The 26,632-nt window shown below is 44.7% G+C and overlaps 1 protein-coding gene across 1 annotated transcript in view; it reads right to left on the reverse strand.

Moving 5' to 3' along the window:
- SH3PXD2A (SH3 and PX domains 2A) overlaps positions 1-26,632 on the reverse strand; it is a 136,506-nt gene that overhangs the window by 52,051 nt on the left and 57,823 nt on the right. The window contains exon 3 of the mRNA XM_086752525.1: positions 9,915-10,046. Coding sequence (XP_086608651.1) covers positions 9,915-10,023 — 109 coding nt within the window. The 5' untranslated portion in view covers positions 10,024-10,046. The remainder of the gene's footprint in view (positions 1-9,914; positions 10,047-26,632) is intronic.

The raw sequence follows: 26,632 nt of genomic DNA on the forward strand, positions 1-26,632 counted from the left end.
CAAAGCAAGAGGCCAGTGCTTTCCAGCACGCGTTCATGTTGCGGAGAGAAATAGGAGATACGGACTCAAGCAAGGTCTGGGAAATACTTGGCACTATCACCAAGTTGAAGTTTGACTACGTTGCCAATATAACTGCAGTCCAGTTTCATTTGAAATAAAGTGATGTCCCATAGCATGTGAAACTTTCAGATGAAGTCACACAGTATCAAGATACAAAAAACTGAACCAGCCAATAAAAATAGTAAAGAGAAGCCAGCCAGTAAAACAGAGATCCAAGAGAGCCCATCTCATCCCCTGTGTCTTCCAGAATTGCTTCAGTTAATCCAGCCATGAGCCAACATCCTTCTACCACAAAAATAATTAAAGTCTCCATCAAGAATGCTGGAAAGTCTGATGTCCCAGCCCGAGGGGTGGATGGGAAGAGCTGACATACAGCCCTCTGTCAAGCCACCCCCTAAATCTGATTGTATTATGGAAGGCAGTTACTTCTATAGGTTTTACTTAATCTGAAGATGGACAAGAAATTGGTTTGTGGGGAAACTGAACTCTTTTTAACATGAAAACCAAAAGTAAGGAGTTATGTTGCTGGTTGTAACTGAAATGCGTCTGCTAATGATTATAGCTTCCATTTTACTGCCAAAGTATTATTAGAACTGCTTATTTGCTGTGCAGCTTGGGGGAAAAAAAAATAAATGTCTTCCATCCTTTATTAATCTTGTCCTCATCTGACACAACAAAAATGCACCATCAGTCTTTTGCTTACTTTGAAAAATGGGCCTGAAAGTCACCACAAGAGCCAAAGCCTTTGTGTATAATTGTTTTCTTGATTAACTAGAACAAAGGGCACAAAGAGTCAGTCACTACACACTAAGTTTAGTATTTTTGGGGCTTATTTAAAGCCGTTTCAGTGACTTGCTTTCTTAAAAGAATCTTTGATATAATAAAACCCTATGAAATAATTGCTTTTAGATATTTTTTTTTTTTTAAGGCAGTTACATCCCAAGGAATGCAGCCCACAAGGTAACGACAGCACTCATTGGAAGGCCTCGGTAATACCCCTGTATCTTCTTGGCCCCAGGTAGTTTCTTGCAGCAGTGCTGAGCTGGTGACCTATTTGGCTGATATAGGAAACCCAGTCATTAGAAAGTTTATGTATTCTAATATGAAAAGCAGATTTTCCTTGGAAACATTTTCTTGGGGCAGGTTTCAGGGTCCCAAAATTGGCAATGAGTGCATAAACAGAGAAGGTAATGAGCAAAGGCTCCAAGCAGGGATGCTGTGTAAAATTTTTCCTTTTCAGCCTGCCATCCTGGACTCCAAACAGGGTATGCAGTGGAAACAGAAAATTTAACTATCTGCCTGAGTATAAAGTCTCAGTACAGCAGGATTAGATGAGAAGGGAATGAGGAGGGAACTTGCAGGCACCTGGAAATTTCAGAATTTAAGTTCTCAGAGGCCTGGTAAAGAGTCTACTATTCAAGAGCACCTGGCTGTGTTGTATGGCAAACTTAAAGGTAGCATTGCTTGTGTCCACACTTACGGATGCGCCCTGTTCCTCTGAGGCTAAATTGCCTTTATAGACAACTAAGTCTTCAAGTCCATGGTTTCAGTGGTCACATCCCACCCTTTCCTGAGCACTCAGACTAATAAGCAGTTTCAGAAGTCCTGGAACAGATTTCATGCCCACAGCTACTGAACGTGAAATCCAGACAGGCTTGTTCCCTCTCCTGCTCCTAGACAAAATCTTAAGGGTCTCAGCCCCTTGGATATGGGGAAGTCAAACCAGCTGCAGATAAACAATCTTTGCAAGGGCTGACATTGACTGTTTCATGCTTTGAATTACACTTCTTGTGGTTTGGAGGCAGGAAAACTCTCCACACATGCTGACCTGGCAACCACGTGGGACCTGTTTCAATCCTGCCTATGTGAAAGCTTTGCCCCTGCAAGTGGGCTTGCTCTGCTGGGTCTTGCAGAGCAGGGGAATTCCTCTCTGGGCTCTCATCCCCATTTCTTGAGATACGAGAGAACTGCAGAACTAAACAGATAGCATTTTGTTCCACATCAAGCCAGGTGGAGGGAAGTTTAAAAAGAGAACCGGTTTACTTCAGTGGGATGCTTAGAAGACAGCAGATGGGAAAAACCCAGCCCTGGAGATGCATATTTAATGTATTTGGAGACTTCCTATTCACAGCAATAACCCTTCCCCCTAGCTTAGATAAATCTGGGGGTGGGATAAGAGTTGTCCTGCAGACACATGACATCGACTAAAGAAAAGGCAAACAAATGCAGGAGTCAAAGTGGTTGGACTTCAGATGCCTCCATAAAAAGGAAAAACCAAAATCCCTGCATAACTGAACTAGCCCTGTCAGAATACCAGTTGCCCAAGATTAAGACAAACAGTGGGAATGGGACTTAAAAAAAAAAAAAACAAAAAACAAAAAACAAACAAACAAACAAAAAAACCCCATGCATGACAGCCAAAGGCATTTGAAAAAATATGGTCCAGAGGGACAATTTCAAATTGGAAGTTCAGTTTTATTGTGCCTCCATGTGGAAAGATGTTCCTTTAAAGCAATTTAAAAGCAAACACTACACAGAGGGGATCTGATAGGTACAATTAAATAGGATAATGCTTTAGAGGAATATGACCTCATGGCATCTCTTGTGTCTCTACTACTTGTTAATCATTCTTTTCTCTCTATAGGGGAATGAAATGAGGTAGTATTACTTAAAAAATAGTCATTCACTTCCTACTACACTGAAAACTTCCGTGATAAATTTGAGGGAACAGCACTTCTAGTTAACTTTAGCAAGGCTTTATGAATGCACTGGAGGTCACTTTAGTATGACATTCAGCTGCTTCCAACTCAAGTAGGACAAATAATACAAGCCACCAATCAACCTCTCTATACCAACAAGCAAAACATCCCTACTAGCAGAGCTCCAGAGCAATCTGGAGGTGAACCAGAAAAGTTTCAGCACAATTAGGCACTGCAGAGGGCACAGTGTTACCAACCAACCATATTTCAAGTGTTCATAATGAGCTTGTCACCAGGAAGTCAGGGCAAGTATACACTGCAATTCAGAGCTGGGTGAGGTAAAACCAGCAAGGATGACTATGAAACGCAGAAGGGCTTCACACGAGAGATGGAAATGTTGCAACACAATTAGAGGGACACTCTCTCCTTGTCACAGGGCTCGAATGCATATTCCCAACAGCAAAGCAAGAGCCCACTCAATCCCTTTGCACAGTCACAAAACCACAAGTATTTCAGAGGCGACAATGGACAACAACCTCATTTTGCACAGTGACAGAGGACAACTACAAACGCCAGAGTATTAAGAACCCTGCTTTGGTTCCAACATAGAGAATTACCTTCCAAGCTCTTAAATGCAGAAACACACATTATTTGTCATGTAAGTTACTAAGTGGGGGAGAAGAAAGCCATTTAGACACCACAAGATAGCAGCATGAATATTACAATACATTCATAATTCAAGCATTTTGTTTTATGCAGCAACCTCCCAGCCTCGGTGGAGAAGCCAGTGTGGTGATGCTCAAGCAATAGGCAGGTCTAGAAACGTCAGTCCCAAATAGCTTATTGTTCAAGCCTATGTGTAGGGCAGCCTTGAACTGCAGCTCAGAGGCAATCACTTCAGAAACATTGCGGCATGCTTCCTTTCTGTGCACAGTAAGCCTAAGTTAAGTTCCTGAAACTCAAATGAGGGCTTCAGCCATACCAACATCCTTTGCCTGCTGAAAGTTGAACAGTTAGAAAAAGAAAGCAGTCACCACCTCCTTATCCTGACAGAGGCACACACTTAAAAATCCAATCAGATGAAAAAAAAGGCAAGGAAAAGAAGAAAAAAAAAAAAAAAAAAAAAAAAAAGAGTTAGAAAATCGCTTACAAAACCCTGGTCAGGGTAGGCTGTCAAGGGCTGCTTCCAGCTTAGTACAGCTGCTAAAGTCATTAGGCAGTGTCACCCCACCCTTGGGCTCCCAGGGGCAAGAGCAGAGGAAGGAGGGCTCCTCCTCATCTCCTGCTGACCCACCATTTCTGCTGCGAGTGTAAATTCTCTCTGTCCATTCAAGATTTTGCAAACAGGCCACTGGATGAAGGAGTGCCTGTCTGCAGTATTTGCCAGGTTGGTCAAGCGCTGTAGTCCCAGATAGGAGCTGATATCCAGTGAGAACTCAGCTAGAGCAAGTCATCGCATACAGTTTTACCTCTCTGCTCTAAGCTTGCCTCAGGCTTCCCCTGGAGCCAGTACAGAGCCTGGATTAGTTTAAGTGTTTCTGACTGTCCTACCAATACTCCATTGACCCCATTTCCCATTTCCATTGACTACTTTAAAACAATACATCTAGGCTCTCTCCAGAGATGCCAGCTTCCAGAGAGCTGAAGTTCAAGTAAATTCCACTCTTTGCAACCAGAATCATCAACAGGATGCTTTGCTTATACTGCTGCAAAACAAAGCAAGATAACAACCAACCTTGATCACTACCTCCAAAAAGCCTGAAGACAGAGTCAAAAGACACTGCTGCAGTGACAAAGTAAGTGCCACTGAGCATCCCTGAGCATCACAGATGGCTCTGAAACTCTGCCTGCACAGAAAAACCCTTCTCCAACCCGTGAGCTGCAAGCATTTGAAGGAGAAAAACATCTCTGCTTTGCCAGCATTGTCCCTGTTTGGAGGGAAAACTTCTACAAACACTGTTTTTTAGGACATTAAACAACTTTCCAGTAGCTCCTAGCCAAAAATTCCTCATCACCCACCCTGCCTCTTCAGACAGCCCATATTTGCCTGTCTTAGTACAAACACAAGGCAGAAAACTGTGGCAGAGCAGGAACTGATTCATAAGCAGATCAAGTATCCTCTGCTGCAGGGCTGGTGGCAGGCCTAGAAAGGCAAGACGCACGGCAAGGCAGCACTGAGATTAGAACACAACACTGGAATTTACCTTTGTTTTTGAAGAAAGGGTTTGGGGTGGTCTTTCCCTGAACTCAGCTCTGCTTGTCAGAGAGTTGTGAACGCTGGTGCATACAAGAGTAGTTACAGAAGCTGTCCCACGGATTTAGTGGTGGCCACTCACCTAAACTTGTCCTCTGGGATGAAGCCACCGGTGCTAGAGGAAAGGTGTTCAATCTATGTGCTAAGTGTTTGTTTCTCCTCCTCAAATTCCAGGCACAGCTCAAGGACTGATGAAGAGAAAGGGTTGCTGTATGAGGGAATATTTACTTTTTATATCACAACTGTGGTCTCTTACAAGGATTAAAATTCAAGTACACAGCCATGCTGAGAAGAAATAGAAATTCAAAGAACTGAATTAGCTTTCTCAGAGCAAACAGCAGGGCAGGGCTGGATGTAAAAACAGAAATCAAGTCCTGAATCACATCTGACGGACCACGGTCTCATGAAATGCTTTGTAAGAACAAAAACAGCTTTCCAGGGAAAGCCAGCATGCACAATTGCACCTGAAATAAAGCATGATATTGGAAATTAGGCAGGCTGTGTGTCTGGCAACATATCCAACCAGTGGATGCACAGCTACTGACATTTCATAAGCAAACAGGGTAACTGCATTTGCAATTTGCTGTAGAACTATATCCACATCTGAAGCCTAGGAAACCACTAGCTTATCACTTATCTGTTAGAATAAACAGAATTGCACTGGGTTTTGGACTACTTTTGCAAAATGGTAATACTAATGCTCAGAGACATTTGCTAGCCTTGCACACAGTGCCATGCTCCCCCATGTGTAAGAGAGGGATTGTGATAAGAACATCCTAGAGAAAGAGTTAAAGGAGGAGAAAGCAGATGAAAGACAGGAACAGTTGTCTTAACAGAACTTAAAAGAAAAAAAAATCCCACCACGCTAAAAAAAGGGACCAAAAATAAATGCTACTTGCAAAAGCAAGCATGGCAGAGGGGATATAAGGATGAAAGATTGAAAAACAAACAAAACAAAACCTAAGATTTCTCTGTTTCTACCTGGACCACTTTAAGGATGCCCCTTTAGCCAAGGCACAATAGTTCACCACGAAAGTTATGTTGGCCCAATTTGGTACCAAGTAAAACTGCTTACTTAACCCTGGAAAGCAACACCTTCAAATAAAGAGTGCTGTGTTCTGCACAAAGAGGTAGAAGCCAAACTCCAAAAGCCCTCACCCTAAGAAGAGGGAGTTTGCAACAGGGAAGCCAGTGGACCCGCAGGAGTCGGAGCCTCAGGAGAGCTGTGGCCTGTGTCCCCCTCTCCTAGATCACAACTGCAACCAGTGAGCAGCACAAGTGAAACCAAATGGTGTAGCAGAGTACATTGCCAGGCACACACTGGTTTCCTGACACTGTGCAGACAACGAGCAAATCCCAAGACCCCTAAGCCAGGGCACCCAGACAAGCAGAGACCTTCCTTACGGTGATACTCCAGTGCCATGTCCCACATCCCAGGCAAGGAGAGAAGAGCAGCCTCCCTTCCCAGAGATGCCTTTGGGTCCCGATAAAGTTACACGAGCCAGAATAGCTTTGTTTTACGTATTGCGTGTAATATAATATAACTGGTCTGCAGTTATGTAATTGCAAAGGAAATGGCTACAGTCCTGCTCAGCCCAGCTGAAAACACCATCCCACGACACCTCCACCACAGACACGGCTCCTGGGGGCTGCGAGGGAAGAGCCCCCGACCCGCCTGCGAGCGGAGCGGCAGCAGAGGCAGAGGTGCTTGGGAGTACGTTTACACTTCACCGTCTGTCAGGTTTTCCATTGCAAACACTGCTGCCACAGTTTATAGCTTGACCGTTTCAAGCCACATCCACGCAAAACTTGGCAGAGAGGGAGCTGCTCTGGCCCAGTCCCTCCCCCTTCTACCTTAAAGAAATCTGTGTCGGATTCCTGCTTTAAAGTCACATTTCTTTTCTGCAGTAGAAATACATTTTTAAGTCATTCCACAAGGCTTTTTTTGGTTAAGGTTTAAAAGCAGCCTATGTACTTGACAGACAAGACTTGAGTCAACTATTCACATTGTTATTTTGAAACAGCTCAGAAATGTTTAGATAGTGTTGGACGGTGCAGGTTGGTTACACAGTGCATTTAAACAAATCACAGTCACTCCCGCAAGAAGCACAAGCCCTGTAACTGCAGCCTGTTCCCAGACACCATCTGGAGAAACTGTAAACCTCCATTTTTCTCCTGATGCATTTGTGACTATTGCTAGAAGCAGATTTTCCTCCTCAGCAACGGAAAAAAGACAGACATAAGTATCCATCAGATACATCAGGCACGCTGTGGGTTTTCTGCTCGTGTAACCAGAATTCAGGTCTGAAGGGCAATTTTTGTTGAGCCAAGATCGGTATTTGCTGCAAAAAGCACATGTTGATGTCTGAGAGCTGATACATTACTAAATAATTTGTTCTGAAGTATAGAAATCCTACAGACTGAAAGAAGTCCAGCAAGGTTTGCTTCCGCGAGAATTGCAGCAACAGTCGGGTTGCAGTGACCCATGGGCTTCATAACTGAGATGAAGGGTTTCAGAAATTACTCACCACATATGCTACGCTGACCTTGCTTTTAAGTTGCAATACTGAACAGAAGTTACAACTTCGAATGATGTCCAAGTCATAACTTTCATTGGCGCAGTAATGAAGACAACCTTATCCAGCTCTTCTAGTGAAAGAGAAAACTAAGCAAGAGACAAGGCCCTTTCAAATGGACTTGCACACCAATAATCTTATTTTCTTGAAGAGTATGTCCCCACTTCTTAGAAGTCATAACCATATCTTCTAGGCTTGCTTGCCTACACTAAACAGATACCAAATTCAAACAGTAACTCATGAGTTTTAAAAGTTAACACTTGAGAAACTTTTGCTAGATTAATTACATGCCACTCACAGGTTCAGCTGTAGCTGAAGAGACAAGAAGTCATAGTATTAAAGTCATTCCTGTGGTATCCCTAACCTAGGGGAGAGTGAGAGTGTATGTTTGGAGCCCTGTTCTTGGAACAACTAAAATATGATTTCCCTGCCAGAATAGTTTAGACAAGCATCTAAAGCAAGTGATGTTCTCTCCATCACCAGGTTTTTTTTTTTTAATACGTATATCTTTTATATATGTATATACACACACACATATATATAGGGCAAGATCACAGCCAAGAGTTCAGGGCTTCACATTTCCTTCCTTACTTACATAGACATTAAGAAATCTGGTTGCTAAGCACCAGAATTTGGTCTTAAGGACGGTAATCTGAGTTCAAGGATGTTCCCCGAGAAAAGTCACATTTCTAGACCCACTAACTAAATTCAAACCCTGACGCTCCATTTGTATCTCCACATACCATGTGCTTCAATACAATACGAAGTGAACACAAAGGAACTGTAATTTGGAATTCAGACACTGCTTGCATTATTTAACAGCCCAATTCCCTTGGCTCCATAAGCCATTATCCAAGACAGGGATATCATGGACATGAATATAAGTAGCCACAATACCCAGGCTTGTTCTGACAGCAGTAACACCCATTATTGACAATGAGGAGCCCTCAGGCTTGGAAGGGAGGATGCTTGTCCACTAGCCCAGACACAGTTTAAGAAGCAAGACATTTTTCCCTGTTTCAATCATAAAAATTGCTTTAAGGTGGGGCAGATGAGCATTTTGGCCTCTATCAAGTTTTGTAAGTGATATAGTTGGTGCCCAGGAGATGGGCACTTCACACTAGCCAGTGCATTTCCACACATTACCCAATTGGACACCACACTAAATCACCAGCCAGCAACTGTCTGCATCACTTTGAGCCAAACAAGCATTAGGCTTTCATACAGCAGAGAAGTTACAACTCCACTAAAAGGAAAAATAAAATAAAATACAATGCATGGTCATCGCTGTAGATAACCTGACTCAGAGCTCTGGAAGATGGATTTGAGTCCCAGATCAGGGTGCTCTGGTTCTCCCAAGCTCTGACATGTCCAGCACGCTCCAGAGCCAGTCAGTCATGAGAGCCCTAAGTGTAGAGCTACCATGACATCAGCCTTCGCTTGAATGGCTCCTCTGGATGAGGGCACACAAGTCACGAGTGGACTGGAAACCAGTCTTGGACAACAGCTTTGGATTAATACACAAGGAACACTGGAGGGGAGGAGGGGGAGCTGCTGAAGACAGGCAGTTATTCAAACCAGCTGCTAACCCGCTCCAACCACTCACATCTACGCAGTCTCATGCGTTTGTTCAGCCTGACACAAAGCTACCGGGCATCCAAGAGTTAAAGTACATAAAAGACATCTATATAAACACTTGCCAAAAATCTCATTTTCCAAGTGGAAGCTGGTTGTTCCATGGATGGCAGAAGGGATTTCATCTTGCTTTTACATGATAGCCTCTGCCTCCTCGCCCCCAAATTCCCCAATTAACACTTCTGCAAGAAGTTTTGAAACCATGGATGGCCACGTATTTATCTACGCACATTCTCTCCCCTCCCTACTGAGCTCTGGGCCGCGGGCTAAGCTGTCAAGCCAAATTTCATCCCAAGCAATTTTTAAACACTCATCCTATAAATCCTCCGAAAAGAGAGTTAGTAATGGAAATGTTGACAGAGACTTGAAGAGACAGCAGGGCAACTATATCAGTCTACTATACATCAGCTTCATCAGCTGCAGATCCTTCTCTCCTTCACCTTCATTTTCCATTAGCGTACTTTGGCTAATTAATGCACAAAACCTATGAAACATTCTTACAGTGGAAGGCAACATTTGGCCCCCAGCCCAAATCAACATTGAGAAACTTCAACATCCTCAGCCAGACATAGTAACTGTACCAGATGGAGCTAACGTACAGCTACAAGTAGTGATGAGAAAACCGAAAGAAGAGGAACGCATGCAAACATCGGAACATTGAAGAGAGAAAAAGCAGCAAATGTGTCTTACCGCTTTCATTTTTCTCTATGACATCCACGACCTCTCCAGCCTGAAGGCTGATCTCAGAGTTCTCCTGCTTCTCATAGTTGGACACCACCACATATTGCTCCAGGATCATGGGTTCAGAGCTAGCATCAGCACCTGGGGAAGGGAAAAAGCAAGCCGTAAGCCAGCTTCCAGCCATGGCTCCTCGAGAGCGACCTCCGTCCATCCGATTCACGACAGGTCAACTTGTCACCAGAGCCAAGCGAATCAGCAAACAACCTTGGCTTGCAGCATATCCCCAAATGGCTGGCCATATAGAAACAGCCTCCTCTGGCCCACAACCCAGCAGCGCAGAGGGACATTGGAGAGAAGAAGAAGAAAAAAGGGGAGGAAAAAAAAAAAATACAAAAAGGAGCCAAAAACCAGTGAATTAGCTGCAAAGTTTCATGATGGATTCTGAAAATAAACCTCTTCCCAACATGGTTTCCACAATCCTTGCTCCCATTCAGAGAGAAAAATCCTGGGCAGAAGCAGCATAAATCCACAGCTGAGCCATCCCCCCAGCAAACCCAAAGAAAAAACCGCTCTCCCCTTGGCGGCTCAGCTCCTTCTCCACTCTAAAGGCTTGAGCTGAAAGTCAAGGGGGCTGTAGATGCCAATCATATTCGTCTGCACTGCAGCCCTTAAATAGAAACACATGAGCAGGATTGAAAGAGAGGGAGGTGGGGTGGAGGGAGAGAGGGGAGGGCGGGGAAGAGTGTTTACTTGAAACAGAAGAAGAAAAAAAAAAGTTATAGCGCCAGATCCTCGCTCAAACACAGCCACCCCCCGCCTGCTCCGCAGTTCCGCATTCTCCGTGGCAGAGCGGCCCTGAGCGGGACAGGGGCAGAGCACGCTCCGGCTTCTCCCTCTCCATCACCCTTCAGCTCGTTTTTGGAGCCCTTGGAGCCAACCTCTCCAGTGGTTTGGTTTCTTGTTGCACCAACGGCTTTCTACTCTCAAAGACGTTTATGAATGAGAGTAGGCTCTCAAAAAAAATAGGGACAAAAAAGGTGCAAAGTAACAGTTCTCCTCCCTTCCCCCACACTCCCGGAGTTTACTCCTGGTTTGTTTTTTTTTTTTTTTATTTCCGAGTTTTCCACTCCCAAACCGAAATTGTGCATTTTGGGGTGGAGCCGCAAAGCGGGGACGTCACTGTGCCAGATGTGGAGGGAGACCTCCTCGCACTGCCGCTGGAGAGGCATCTCAGCTCTCCAGTGCAACATAAATAGTGCAGCCGGGGCCTCCGCACTGCCAAGCCCAAGCACAGATCGACTGTGCTCTGCCTGGAAACTGCCTCCAACAGGCAGGAAAATCTTTAGGATACCAGGGTTTCTTAATTTGCCCTCATTTATACACTCTTCAAAGTGTCAGAACAGAGCGAAAAGCACCTACATTTTCTGTCCAAGAGCCAATATGCCTTAATGCAAATTAATTTTACAAGTTTCCTGAATTACAGCAACCTGTATTAGGGCAGAGCAGTTTGTATCAACAGCATTGATGCATTTCACACATTAAGAGGCAGTTCCTGTCTCTCTAGATTAAGATGCAGATGGAAAGGGGAGACAGAAGCAGATGTACGACTTGCTGAAAGTCCCATTCCACGTGACGGGGGCAGAGCCAGGAGCAGGCTCCAGGTCTCCTAAATCTCTGATGACAAATTGGCTCCAAGAGACGGGAAGGAAGCAGCACGGTCTGAAACTGTCCACCGGACAAATCAGGGGACTGACAGCCAAGCACAGGATGCGCAGCGCTGTACTTCCAAACGCATGTTCATATACATTTAGGCTGAAGATGCAAAGTGATTCTACAGACAAATAATTAGCATCCCTGCCAAGAGAAAGGTAAAGAGTGCATCAGCCATTAAAACAGCATCCTGTGAAATGAAAATCCTAGAATAAAAGGCAATTAATTCAACTGTTTCCTGAAAGGAAACACTATCACAATGTCTCCCTTTGGATCAGATTTAAGAAATCCAGAAAACCAGAAGACTTCCTTGCTCCCTGAGCGTGCCTCTGACTCTCCTCAGGTTACGCAGGTTAATTTTATTTAAAGAGGAGTCATCTCCTCTAGAAGTTTGTGTTTAAGGGATTTAGCTTTTCTATGGATAGTTGAACCACAGCCAGTAGCAGGAATAGGGGGAGAAGACTGAACTGACAACACTGAAATTTATAATAAAATTTTTCACCATTGCTGTTCATTCCAAATAAGCATCGTGTTTCTGCTCATGATGAATAAACTTGACTTGAGTGTTCTGGTTTGAACTAGTGCCAATTGGGTTATCTAGAGCGTGATGAGATACTTTTCCCCATTTCACATGGCTTCCCACACAGTCCATTCTCCAGAGTGGAACAGGGCAGCATTATTATCTTCCTCCAACCTATTTATGCAAGCAACACCTACAATCCCTATGCTGTTTTAGTCTTCTTAAGATAAATACCAGTTCTCTAACCAGAAACAAAAGCCATCATGTCCTTAGGTTTATGCATGTACATCAGCAGAGAATTCAGTGTGTGGAAAGGCAGAAGGAGGGACCAAACAGTGACAAAGGGAGCAGGGGACACGCAGGAAGCTACTTGCTAAACAGACACCCCAAATGTCTTTCCACTAATCTCCCTGATGGTTTTCATGGGAGTAGAGTAAGGAAAAAAACCCACACACAGAGCATTGGCTTGGTGGCAGGAGCAGTGCTCATGCGATACACATGTCCTTGCTGGGAACAAAGAGAGGACCAGGCTGGAGCGCAGGCTGGCAAACACCCTGCTGTCAGCCACTGAGACCGAGCCAGGGACCATGTGCCAGAGGAGCACCCTTGCCAGGAAACCTGGAGAAGCAGCACTTCAAATCCACCTCTGCAACTCCATCTCCAAAAAAGCAGGTTACAGTAGTTCAGTAAGATAAGTTATATCGGCACTCACGTATCTGAAACCCAGCAGGACTTTACGATGCCATTTACTCTTTCCTGCCTTGTATAAGGCACTCGCTGCAGGAGGACATCTTTGTCACTACGGTGGCTGGTGCAACATGCACAATTAAGAGACTGTTTTAACAGAAGCTTGTATAAGTGCTACAGGGTTCCTATTAAGACAAAAAATATAGGGTGACAAATTCCTCGGTCTAGGAAGTAACCAAGGTCAAATAAACTTGTTCATTTACAGCTACAGCAGATCATGCCTAGAGGATACACCCTTCTGGAGGGTGGGGTCACTATGGCTCCTGGAGCGATGCTAGTCCGGGATTAAGCACTCCACTGTGGGGAAAACTTCAGTAACAGTAAAGGAGGAAAGAAATCAGAAAGGAGAGGAGGAAAGAAATTTAAAAAACCTAGATCCTCCCAGTAATCAGAAGCCTTAAACATTTTCTGGGTAGCCTGGTTTAGGTTGTTACTGTGTTCACTTCAGACACAGTCATTAGGGTAAAAAAAAAAAAAAACCAAACCAAACAACCAAACAAAAAACCCCCCAAAACCCAACAACAGCAAACCATCAAACCGAAAAAACCTTTAGCCCTTTTCACTCTTCCACTTCCCACAAGCATCTTCAGATTAATTACTCCTCAATGACACTCAGGATACCCACAACATTGCTGGTACGTTATATCAAACTGCAGGTTTCCCCCCCCCCAAAACTGAACTCAAAAGAACAAGACAGGCAACACCACAGAGAGCACAGCACCAATTACACACGCTGCCGTGGGCGCTTCCGCATCCCTGCCAATTAGTTCAGGTCTAATTTGTAACACAGGACACAGCATCTCATTGAAGAGTAACTGCCTGCTCAGTATGAAGCGTGCCAGAGAAGAGGGGATGTAGAGCAGCACGAGTTCCCCAGCAAGCTCCCATGCATGCTGCAATGCCTCGCCTGACGTTACAGCCCCACTTCTTAAAAAGCCTCTTCAGCCCAGGCAGGAGAAAGGGAGAGCAGAGGACAGGATAAGGCTGATGTGGCAGGTAAAAGTTCCCCCTCTCCTCTTTAGCTTCAACTTGCAAGCCCTCCCCAGAGCAGAGTACACGATAGATCGCTGGCTGAAATAAGAATTTGCTTGCCTCTCCATTTATTTTTGCCTCGCGTCCGTTTCCTGGTTAAAGTCTTGAGGATACCCCTCCTCCTCTCCATAGGGCTCCACTTTACAATCCTCCCGCTCCTCACCTCAGCGACTCCCTTCCTGGGGCTGGGCAGAAATGTCATCGGAGCTTGTCCATGCCCCTCACAGCTGGCACTATTAAGTGACACAGTTGCACCCTGTCCCTCTCACCAGGCAGCGAGGAGGGAGCATCATTCCTCCCGCGGTACTCAGAGACTGGCAACTACTGTGAAAGCCTCCTAAATAAGAGCGCAGAGCGCCCGTTCCAAGCAACGTCTTCCTCCTCCTCCTCCTGTGTTGCAACAGCTAAGACCTACGATGGTTTTGCAATAGCCAAAAATTAAAACCATCAACTGGACTCCAAAAATAAAATCATCTGGATATGGAAATCTGAGACTCCTGAACTTTGCCAGAGTATTCGGTTGTTATCAGGCTATAAACATGTCTGCTCTTTTAATCCATACAGCACACAGGCTTTTATATGACCCTTTTATGATTATCAATCAAATGTTTACAGATTGAGACTAAATGAGTTAGTACTGGGCTGGTCAGTGGAAGTTTTGCAGAAGCAGCCAAAACCACAGAAACGGTCAGTGAACGCCATAAGGATGAGTCACAGCTGAACCATCAACTGGCAGGTAGTCCAGCCCTTCCGACCCGGGCACAACTGCTGGGGACCCATGCAGGGTCTGCACGCAGGGGAGCCTGGCAGAAAGCACCCCCAAGTGTCCCTGCTTTCCATACAATAAAGGCAGAGCCTCGCACTTTTCTGCGCACAGGGAGGAGTAACTGTGGTAGCTTGGATCTAGAGCTGTGGTTTCTTGTTAAAGCCAATTCTTCAAGGGTAAGCCTTTATGTATCTCCAGAAGAGTCCTTTTGGGAAAGGAGAAAGGAAAAAAAAAAAAAAAAAAAACAAAAAAAAAACCAAAAAACCCAGAATAGCAGCAAGTCTACTTAAAATCGTCAAATCAGTCTATCTGCTCACAACAATCATATGCTCAGCTCTAAACACAGATTTCCTTTCTTCCTCTAAAATCTCTCTTTCTTTTCTTTCTGATCAGAGGATCATGTCACTAAACAAATGTGTTAAATCTACATGTTGTCTTTCAGCCTTCCACCAGTGATCTATTCCCAAGTATTTTAAGATAGAGAGCTTAGGTCTGCCTAAAAATTGGGTTAAGTGTCTATTGCACACAAGATAAAAACCAGACTTTATCATGCAAAGCACATGAAATTACACAAGAGCTCACGATCTCATAAGGGTCTCAGAAAAGCAGTTCCTAAAATAAGCAGTTCCTAGAGTAAGCAGCAGGATGAGACTGATGAAGCCTCCTACGAATCTCCTTGGGGACAATATGGATGCAGATCAAAATCATGTTTCCAGGCCTAGGATCTCTCTTCTTGTATTCAGTGGGGGGGGGTTTGTTTGTTTGTTTTGGGTTTTTGTTTGTTTGTTCTTTGGTTTTTGATCTTAATGTGCCCTAAATAAACAATCAGGCCTTTGATTCATCTCCTCAATACTCCTGCATCCCAGTCTGTCACTCTTCAGCCCCCTTTCCCTTACCAAAATTCAGGCTATAATTGCACGTCAATTATTCTCAGAGGTAAAAGGCCACTCACAACTCATGGCAATAGGAAAGGGGATTCATCTCTATTCCTTCTGCCAAACAAGAAGCCCTCCAAGCCTATCAGTGTTTAACTTCAGAGACCAACAGCTCTTGGTGTAGAAGTCTTCCGTGCCACAAAGCTTTAGGCACAGAGACAGAAGTTCAGCACCACCCGTAACAACTAAAGGGCTTTGGTACAAGTACAGCCCAGTCTCCAGGTCTTAGCAATAAAATAGTACTGGTAAAAATCCCTTTGCCTCATTATAGACAAAAATAAATATTTGCATAAGTCTATCAAATGGCTTATTAATACACTATCATTTCTGTGGTTCTTTCCTGAGCTCAGCCAGGTAGCTATTTTACTATGGACAAAGCAGTTCTGCTGCATTTTCAGAAGAGAGTTTCAGACGCAGGTGACACCCTGCTATTAGGCAGACAGGACTGTCACCAAGTCAACAGTATGCATTGCCACCAGGAAGGGAATGTGGCCAGCCATCACGGCAGCGGAAAAATACCCAACTCCTAGATTTACTCCCCAGTATAAGGGCTACACAGTATTTTCCAGTACTTCTAAGAACCAAGATTTGGATAAGCCTTCAAGAGTTTGGGACAAGTGGCAGCTTTAAGGTAAACTGCTGCTTCCAGCATTGGAGTAAGTGTCTGATGGACAGCTACAACCAGCAGCAAAACACAGCCCTCACGGGGAGAGCATCAGGAACGAGCTTGGCCCACAGTAAACGGCAGACGTTCTCTCAAGCAAACACTCCAGTTCATTACTTCTTTCTTTATAGTCCTCAGCAGCATTTCCAACAAAATCCTGACAAACTGAGAAATTCAGTGCAGACCTTTGCCAAGTAGAGCTTGTTAGTCTCAGGATTTTTATTTTTTATTTTTGATCTGCTAAGTTTTAAGATAGAGCCAAGAAAAATTAGAGGCAGGAGGGTGAAAGGAAAAAAAATTGAGTCCTCTTTCCACTCCTTCTTGGAAAGTTGGCTCTCTGAACAGCAATTCCAACCAACTAGGTTACAGGTAGCAACAGTTAAGAAAACTTAAGTATTTTGCACACAAATCTGTTAAACTGCTTGGAGATTTTCACACAGCTGCTAGACAGGGTCTTCCACCAGGCTTGAAGTCACCTATATATTCTGGCATTTGCCCTAGTCCTGCTGAGCAGAGCAATGCATTCACATTATTCCATATGGCATGAAGCAAGACTAGCCAAGGAATTTAATGGCAGTTGGGATGCCCCAAACTAGTGTCCCACCATAGCGCTCTCAGGATCTGGCTATATGGCACCCATCTTTTTCCAAAGTGGGAAATTAAACCACTTGCAATCCTTGCTTAGAGTCTCCACTTTGTGAAGCAGGTTTATGCCCTTGGCTGGAGCTTGGGCAGCACCAAAGCAGCTTCTGTTCTAGTCTCCAACCCCCAGCCTAGGGCACAAGTATGTACTATGTGGGTAAAGATCATGTTCAAATTCCAGTCTGCTCTGTCAGCCTGCCACATTATGATACAGCCCACGGCAGGTCTGGAACAAAGAGTAGCTATGCTGGAAACTAGGGATTCATTTGGTTGAGGAGTAAGCTGAAAGGCCACGTGAACTGGAACAGCATGGGGAGCTAAGAACCTGCCAGATGTACCAGAAGACTTCTGTGCAGGACTATGTATCAACATTCACTTTGTCCAGCACCATGCAATGCAATGAATCATTTACGTTTGCCCTATCACCATGCACAGATTTTTGAAGTCAAACTAGCAACACGCATTTAGCTAAAAGCAGTCAACAGGAGGGAAGAAATTTGTATCTATTAGAGATTTCACTTCCTTGCTCTTCTCTTGGCATTCAATTTGCCATTTTACATATAGCAATATGAAACAGTCCCAACAGATGTAGAGAGTCAGAGAAACCCAACCTCACTCTCCAGCCAGGTAATCTGAGGGCTTCTTGTCGTTATTCCCAAGCAACACCACCTTTTCTGTCTCCTCAACAAGTTTCCCTCCTGCTCAGCCTTGTTCTGTTTCTATCTGAACTCCTTGGTGACCTATCAACCACCAGTCTCCCGTGACCAAATACCTCAGATACTTCTGCACTTCTATATCCAGCTACCACCCTGAAATTAGACCTACTCTGCTAAGATGGGGCTGAATCCCCCCAGGGATATATTAATCTTCTGTCAAGGACAGCATTTCTGAAATCACAGCAGTCTTGCTTACTAAAAACCTCAGACAAGCAAGCACTCATCCACTGAGGATGATGCGATTTTGTTCACATACTTTGCATGAACTTGAGTATTTACCAAATCAGGTATGCAGGGGTGTTTCCATTTTTCCTTGCCTGAAGACTTGTGTGGCCTTAACCACCTGGGTGACCAGGCCAGCATCCTGTACAGACACAGGGTCTGTGATTATTTTGCCTCTGTCAGAAGAAAGAAAAGACCTCTTCACTGGTATTCCATGTCAGGTGACAAATATTTACAGAAGAAATCTACTGGTGACTCAGGAGAAGCCCTGATTCCTTATACTATAAAGCTTAGTTTTTGCCTTGTACTGGACTACTTCTCCCCAGATCCTGACACCTCACCTAGAAGTTGTTTCCCTTCTCTTTCCTCCTTCCTGACTCCTTGTGACAAGCAGCCTGATACTCCCACGAAAGTTTTGCATCTTCCTCAGAGTCCTGTGTTTTCCATATAAAACCCTTTTTACTTACTGTGGAAAAGCAGAAGAGCATTTTAGAAGAACAAGGAGCACACAGTCATGTTCCTCTTCTTTACCTCAACCCACAGGATTTCTCACTTTTGCTCCTCTTCTCTCCACAGCAAGAGAGCAGCTGTGCAGGTACTCAGCTGTGGCCTGGGTCAACCCACCACAAGAGAGGAAGCTGCTTTGGATTGTGGCTTTGAGTTGGGCAAGGAAGCTACAACACAGCAAGCTACTGTCTACTGCTAGCAGCAACATCAAGAGGAGGCAGAGGTAGGAAAAGCAAAGCTCTTCCTTATCAGAAGTCATGCATCATGAAAAACCAATACACAAGTAGATAACAGATCCTAGATAGCCACTGTCAGAGATTCACATTCAAGACAACTCCAAAACCACACACAGTTTGAACTACAGACTGCTCTTTTTAATAGCATGCAGAACACCAAGACACAAGAATTTACCTGCAGCAACACTCTTTTTTGGAGTCTCAGACAAACTGGACATCCAAACTTGAAATCCAAGAAGAGGGCAGCCATGAAAAGAGAAAGTAATTAGAGAAACAAGAAAACACTCATATCAGAAAGTTTGAAAGTTAGTCAAGACAGCTCTGAAAAAAAAAAATTAAGTTTTTCCCAAGAGTGTTATTGGCATGATGGGGACTTGGTTAAAGGTCAAGTCATAAGAACTACCCAGTTAATTTTTGTGTTTTAGGAGACTGAGAACTTAGGAAACTGATCAGTAGTGACCCAATTTTGAGATCTCAGAATAAGATATGCTCTGAGCTTATTCCCAATAGGACAGGGAATGCCTACCAAGAGACAGTTTGACTCATTAAGCCTCAGACCTGCAAAAGTATTTAGCTTTGCAGCTGTTAATGATCCCCAAAAGACCAACAGGCAACTCACAGAGATTGAGCTTAGCACACACATGCAAGTTTCTACAAGCATTTTGTTACCGTGGAATAGCATTAAGGAAAACAATAGACAGGTAACGCTCCATGGAAAAGAGCGCAAAGCTCCAATAAAGGTACATTCAAAGTATAACTAGAAATACCATTTTTTAGACAATGAATATGAGGCAGAAACCTGGTTAAGGAGAAAGCTAATAGAGTCGCTCCCAATAAAGTCAAAAGATTTCCCTCCCCCTCCATGAAATGAGGTGTAAATACTTGTCTTGGGATTCTGGGAATAATCTTCAAATGTTAAGTGGGTTGGGTTTTTTTTTGTTGTTGTTTGAATACACTGAAAGCATATTTTGAAAGTTAGCAGGTTTGCCACCATTTCAAAATAAGAACCAGCAAATGTTCCCCTTCTGTGGGATGAGGGAGACGAGGACAGCTGTTACTCTCACACTGGCTGGGAGAAGAAATGAGGAGAGGTGTTTATATGATATGGCCTTGTTCTATTTGGCTTGTTATTGGGTTTTTTTTTTTACTTGCAGAATATCAAGATATCAAAAATCAGTAATAGATTCCTAGTATGTATGTAACTGAGAAATTGATAGCATGATACAAAGCATAAGAAACAGCTTTCAAACCTTCCCACTGGAAACCAGACATCCAAGAAACACATCGCTGTGTTTCCTCAGTTCTAAGGGACTGGTGAGGTTTTGAAATCCTTTCTTTAAAATCAGACATATAATTTTCATTGCGTTAGAGCAAAACTGGAATTCAAACGTATTCAATGTTTTGCTTACTTTTTAGTAAGTTCTCAATAGTGGCAGTCTGGAGAAAAACCTGAAGTCTTCCAACCATCTAACTCCCAAAGCTACGCACTGCATTGTCACAATACAGTACAAAATACGCTGCGGCAAGTTACAATAATTTACTTTGGATTACCATTTAAGAAAAAGAGGAAAAAGGCTCTGCATTGGTAGAGTACGACAGGAAATCATCTGGCAGAGTAACCTGTGCTCTAGCTTATGGAGGGAATATACAGCATGTTTCTATTACAGGCTTGGGGCACGCACGGAAAGGGTGTGAAGGAGTTCTTGTCAGCAACTTGTCTATTAGCTTTTGAATAGACTTCCACTGCCTTCAAGAACAGGATTATGAACTTCAGTCAGCTGTCAGATCTTTTTCCAGACACAAGAACCTGAATATGGCAGCGATAAATAAAGAAGATGTACTGCAGGGACAACTGGGAAGATTTCAAACAGTTTGCCCCAGTTCAAGCTGGCAGCAAAAGGTTGAAACAGGCAACAATTAAAGACAGAGAATAAGCAGTGCTTAACACAAGCTTAGGGCTACCCTGGATCTGTCTGCCCAGGAAGAGAGGGAGTTTAAACCTAATCCACAGTAGCCGTATCTACAAATGCCCCATGTGAGATCCCAAGGGACCAAACTCACCATAAAAATAAATTCTGTTAGCGATCATCAATTTATTTTTTTTTAATTTCTTTCTAAACAAAGTAGTTTTTCCCCTTGTCAAAACCATTGGTCTAAGCCAGAATAAAAGGGCAATCTAAGTATTAACTGTTGAACAACCCCACAGGTCCCCAACATGCGCTCCCTGGCCCAAGCAGCAGCACAAAAGCAGCAGCACTTCTCAGCTGCCCCATCCTGACAGCAGCTAGATGTGGATGAGGTTGCTTCTGAAGCAGAAGACAGCTAGCATATTTCAGCTGCTCCTGCACATCTGCTTAGCATTAAACTTCCTTCTTGGGGATTTTTTTTTTTTTAATTCCAAGACATTTAAGCTCTAATTGCTACCAGCTTCTAAGAGTTCCCCCTACAAATAATAAAAATATCAGACATTAGTGATGGATTCCACTTCACAGAGAGCTCAAATGAAGTGCCGCGGAGGGAGCCAGGGTACAGGGAGGAGGTCAAAGGCCCCAGAAGCATGCTGTGCCCGAGCCAACAAAACACAAGCTTTGAACGGCCCTGGGTTTCCCCTATAGGAAAGAGTTTTACTGGAAATCTGCATGGGGCTTGGAGCCGGTTTCCAATGGGATTGGTAACAGTAAACGAACAAACCCTTGCTTCCTGCCTCTCCTCTCCCCTGTCGCCGCATGGCCGAGGGCCGGCCGATCTCAGATGACTTGGAGGTGCAGGAGGGAATCTCAGTATTTGGAAAGGAAATAAACGTTGCCTGCTCAAAGCAAGCCACTCCTAAGGCAACGGCATCCCGATTCTGCTCCTAACACCAACCCCCACAGCCCTCGCTGCCGGCTTCAGCTGGAGCCAGAACAAACCCCTCTGATCGGAATTGTTTTTAAAAGCTCAAAAGAAATACGGGTCCACAAATTACAGCTAAGCCACGGGGCTGAGGCGGTTGTGAAAAGCACAGAGGAGGCTCCTCATCAGAGCCATACCACACAGAAATAGCAGCAGAGCAAGCACATCGCTGGAAGTGGCTGCTGAACGCCATCCCATCCAAGCTGCCACCACAGATGTGGGCAACCCCTAGACAGGTCAGCGGGGCTCCTCAGGTGGGAAAGAAAAGGAAGGAGCTGGGGGGTAGAAGGTTTTAAAGACATAATTAAACTGGTTGCTGAGGTGAACAAAACACAGGAAACAGACGATTTTATTTAGATTTCACCAGAGACTTTTCTGCTGCCACTGAGACTGGTTTGTTTGCTGCTCCTCCCACCGCTGGCAAGAGAACAGGCGCCAGACTGCTGGGGACCAACGCTTTACACTAGCGATACAGCCCCACTCATCTCATTTTAGCAGCAGATTATTTGTCTTGTGTGCAGTCAGAACAGAGCAAGCTGCAAGTAAAACCAACAAAAGCTAGAGTCAGTCTGGAGTCAAATGCACAAGCTCAATCCTACCGAAATCCAGGAGATGCCCCATTCATGGTTCACACCAGTACTGCATGCACATCCAGCTGGGTCCCTGGTCCAGCAGGTGCAGAGAAACTCCTCCTCCAGAGGCATTACAGCAGTAGCTACTGATGCGGGGGGGGTTTTGTCAGTAACATTGCTTAAAATGGTCAGTCCAATGTTTAGTCCGGCATCCGTTATTTAATACTGTTGTGAAGGCCAGAAGGAACACTCTCCTAAAGATTCACAGGTTGTGTACCGCTGGGACCTTTATAACAAACTTTTCTGTTAAACTAGTGTCTGTATAGCTGTCTAGCCTGTTAAGCTAGACATTTCCCAACAAGATTCCTGCAGTAATTTTGAGGAATTGGATCATACTAGTCATGAGTCTCAGCATGGTTCTGGACACGTAGTCCTTGCCCCAGGTGACTTCGACGCATAACTGCAAAGTTAGCATGGGCCAAAGACAAGTCCCAGCAAGTGATCTGGATGTAGCTATCTTGCTTTGAAGGGTAAAAAAGACTTTAATTATACAGGCATGATTTGTTCTGTGGAAGTTGCCTTCCATAGGAGATAACAGTCCTAGGTCCATTTAATTAAACTCTCTCATTCTCATGAAGCCCTACCTTAAGCATCACCTGGGAATACTGAAATCTCCCTGCAGCCGTTAAGGTGCACCTTAAAATACTGAGAAAAGGATTATAAGAACAAACAGCCATGCTGAAGAGATGTTAATGTCTGAAAGAGACTGCCCCTTTCCAACAGGGATCAATTCTGTATGTCGTTACTCCTCTCCATAAGGAGGTACTACTGGCTCAGTTATTCAAGGACCACAGTGGTGAGTGCAGCTGAGCATTTTGCAGATTCATTTCCCAGATGTACATCCTTCCTGTCTTAATTAGAAGGGTGAAAAGAGACTAAGCAGTACAATCTTAGAGTAAACTGAAACTATACTGGCTTCCTGGGAAGTCAACTATCAGTGCCCCACTCCAGAGAACTTCACTGGTGGTCCAGTAACTGGCAGTGATTCCTCAGACTAGAACTGGGGGAAGTAAATGCTTCTTCTACTCATCATTTTTCAAATAAAAGGCATTAAAAGAAGAACGGGGGTGTTCTCAACCCAACAGCAGTATTTAATAAGTCAGCAAGAAGTGGACTGACAAGGCTGTTCCTTAGAAGTGTCCACTTAGAAGTGACCTACAGCCTTGTTCACTGTAATGTTTGTCACATATCACATAACAGGAAACAGAAATTACGCCTTGACTTCAATCTAGAGTTCAGAGGTCAAGCCTGCCAAGGAGCTGGTATAAGGGAAGTGCCATGTTATTGTCCTGACCACTCAGGTGGGACACCTTACTGCCCAGAGCAGCCCAGGAACCCCAGGGGGGCAGGCTCAGTCTACTCAATCCCTCCTTTGGCTCCTCCAGAGCTTCTTGCTGGGATTTTGCCTCCACTTCTCCCCTCATCACTTCCTCTCTGCCTTCTTCAGATAAGCTGAGGAACAACCTCTTCCTCCTGACAAGGTGAGGCTGGCCATCCATACAAGAGCAGGAACCCCAAAAGGTTCCTCAATAAGGAACCCCAAAATTGTGGGGCTTGTTTCTGCTCCCATCTGCAGACAGAGCACCATGCTCCGTGTTCCCTCATACCCTTGTGAGTCATCTCCAAACTCTTCATCCCCTCTGTCAGCCTGCCCCAGGTTTCTCTCCTCTGGCCCCTTTCCCTTCAGCTGGAGCTTGCTGCTTTGGTTAAATGGGAAGGCAATATGAAGCAATAGCACTAGACTCGGTGAGCCAGAGAGAAATACTTGGTGTTGCTAACCTCCCTCAGGAATGGAAGTACTTTCATCAGATAACTACTCTGATACAGAGGATATCTGCACCTCTACAATACAGCTGTAAAATAGCTTGGAGAGAGGAAAAATGTAGATGAGCCTTAATCTGAATTGGAACAGATTCACACATTCCTGGCTCACACAATTAACTCATTCAATTAGGCAATAACAACAGATAGCCAGAGAAATGGGAGGATGGCACAAAAAAGTTGCAAGTGTTTTGATCTATTATTTCAAGCACTATGGCTCAAGGCACCCTGTTGAATTGCACCATTGATGTTTCTCCCTCCAGGCTCCAGAGGGACCTAAACAAAAACAACATTTGTGCCCGGTGCCTGACCCAGGGTGAGCCTGGACAGCCATTACACTTCTTAGGTACCACAATGACAGATTTACTCTACTGTGTTTGCTGGGCAAGCAGCAGCCACCCCTGCTCCTCACCAGAGCAGCTTAAATAAGCTTTCCTTGCCCTTATGTGTGTGCGATGCTGATGTATCATGTTTAAAGCAAGTGTTTTAAGGTAGTCCTTGAAGGAATACAGAGATGTATTCATTTTTTTTTTCCCCATTGGGAGACTGTGTTTTAAAGTAAACCTCTCATCCCTACAGAGCTATCTCCTCTTCTATTTACTTGAAGCAGAACATCACCTCCACTCCCCTGCCATCTGTTCAAGAGGCAGTATCTTAAAAAATATTTGATTAGTAGATTATCAAACATGCAAATCCAGCTAAAGTGCCTAGAGTAAGAGTATTGGCAGCAGGCACTAAATAAGGCGTTTAATTTTAGTCCTATTCGGGGAGTTTAGCCCCAACACGAACAGCCTGTGCAGGGCTTGTATGCAGGAAGAGACACTGCATTTGTACTGAGGGTGGGGACAGATGTGCTGAGCTGCAGTGATGAGCCCAGCGAGCATCTTCCTCTCCCTGGCAGAAGTGGCTGCCCCTGGAGCTGCCGGGGCTCCTCGCCTCCCCGGCACCACACTGCAGACCAATCTCAGACCACTTCCACTTGCCACGTAAGCAGGGCTGCCTGGTGTACGCTAGACCCACACATACTGCTTGGAAAGTGTTCACATCTGGCTTTCACGGGACTTGAGCATGCCTCAGAAATTCATCATCTGGATAACGCACTCCTGCAGCGGAGAAATCCACAACCAGAGAGCCCCTTCCTGAGTCTGAACGGAGCAACGGGGCAAGAGGATCGTGTCGACAAAATGCAACATGCTCACCAGCTGCATTTCCGTAGCCTCTTACAGCCCTTCGTCCTTCCTAAAAGTACAAGCCTAAAGAAAACTCAGTCCCAATTTTCTACTCTGTTTACTTCTGCAAAAGTCCATCCTAATCCCACTTGCAGACCCAGAAGTATCCAGGATTGTTTAGTTTTTGTTCTGGCAGCCATAGCTCACATTAACTCTTTCCACATGGCAAGCAAGGACTGCTTCCCACATGATCGCTGTGCTACAGCCCCTGCACAGACAGTTTTGTAGCAGTTCCCAGTTTTGCTGGGAAGTGCCTGGAATATCTGAACACTAATCTACATCTACAGCTGTACAAACCAAGAGCATCACCCCTCTGAGGAGAAAACCCAGCATCCAACACTGCCAAGGAGGAAGGCAGAGAATGTGACAGGTATAAAACTGTGCACAAGGCTGGAAGTCCTTCGGGAATGCTATTTCAGGGCTAAGTGCTCTCAGTATCCTGAGGACACACACTGCCATCCAGGTTTCCTTCTCAAGAGAGATTCAAATTTCAGGTGTTTGCCAGCCTGAGACTAAGTTATCTAAAACAGCCAGGTAAGAGGTCTGCTCCTCTCAGCCAGCCAGACCCGTCTGTGCCGCGTACAGATTCCTACAACGGCTGAGGATCATCACCCTCCACTCCAGCTCCCAAGTGCATTTCTCACCTGCCTTATCTAACATGCCAAAATCAAAATCTGATACCACACAGTTCTTTCTGTGCAAGAGAGGAAAAACCCACACAGGCAGTGTTAATACCATCTGCCACCGACAGACCGGGGAGGAAGGCAGAACAGGAGCAGATGGAGAATAGAGGACTCCTTAAAACCACAAGAAATGCCATTACACTCCCTAAGGTACTGAATGCTTTCTCAGTACTGAGTTGACGGCTCTCAGAGGCATTTGCAAGGGTGCATGCTATTCTGCCATCCCGGTGCTCGAGCCACACCTCATACTTGCGGTCCTTCCCTGCCTGCCCAGCCTGCCTGCCCCATCTCCCTAACACAGGGCTCTGTGCAGCATCGATGCTGAACTGGAAACAGTGAAGACACAAACACATTCCTTTCCCTAATCCCTGTCCCCACACTTAAGTTTAAAAGCCAAGGAGCAAAACAAAAAACCCACACAACACACAAACAACTCTTCCTCTCTTATCCAGTCTTCCTCCCACTCCAGCATATGGGCCACCCAGAAGATGACAGCAATCCTATACATCTAACAGGCCACATGTCTCGTCAGCAGAAAACTGAAGCAGTGCAGAATAAAGTCTCCTATCTGCTCCTCTCTTCACTAGCCTCAGGCAGAAGTCCAAAACATTTTAGTTTAAACAGTGACTTTAAAAATACGGTGTACAAGGAGAAGTGTGAGATCAGTTTCCTCCTGCCAGAATACCACAGGCTGGATTCAGAGTGTGGGACTGGAGTGGACAGATTCACATCTTGACTGAAGATGCAGAATTGGGTCACACACACACACAGAT

This window comes from Chlamydotis macqueenii, chromosome 7 (genome assembly GCF_036417535.1).
Source record: "Chlamydotis macqueenii isolate bChlMac1 chromosome 7, bChlMac1.mat, whole genome shotgun sequence".
NCBI classification, from domain to species: Eukaryota; Metazoa; Chordata; class Aves; order Otidiformes; family Otididae; genus Chlamydotis; species Chlamydotis macqueenii.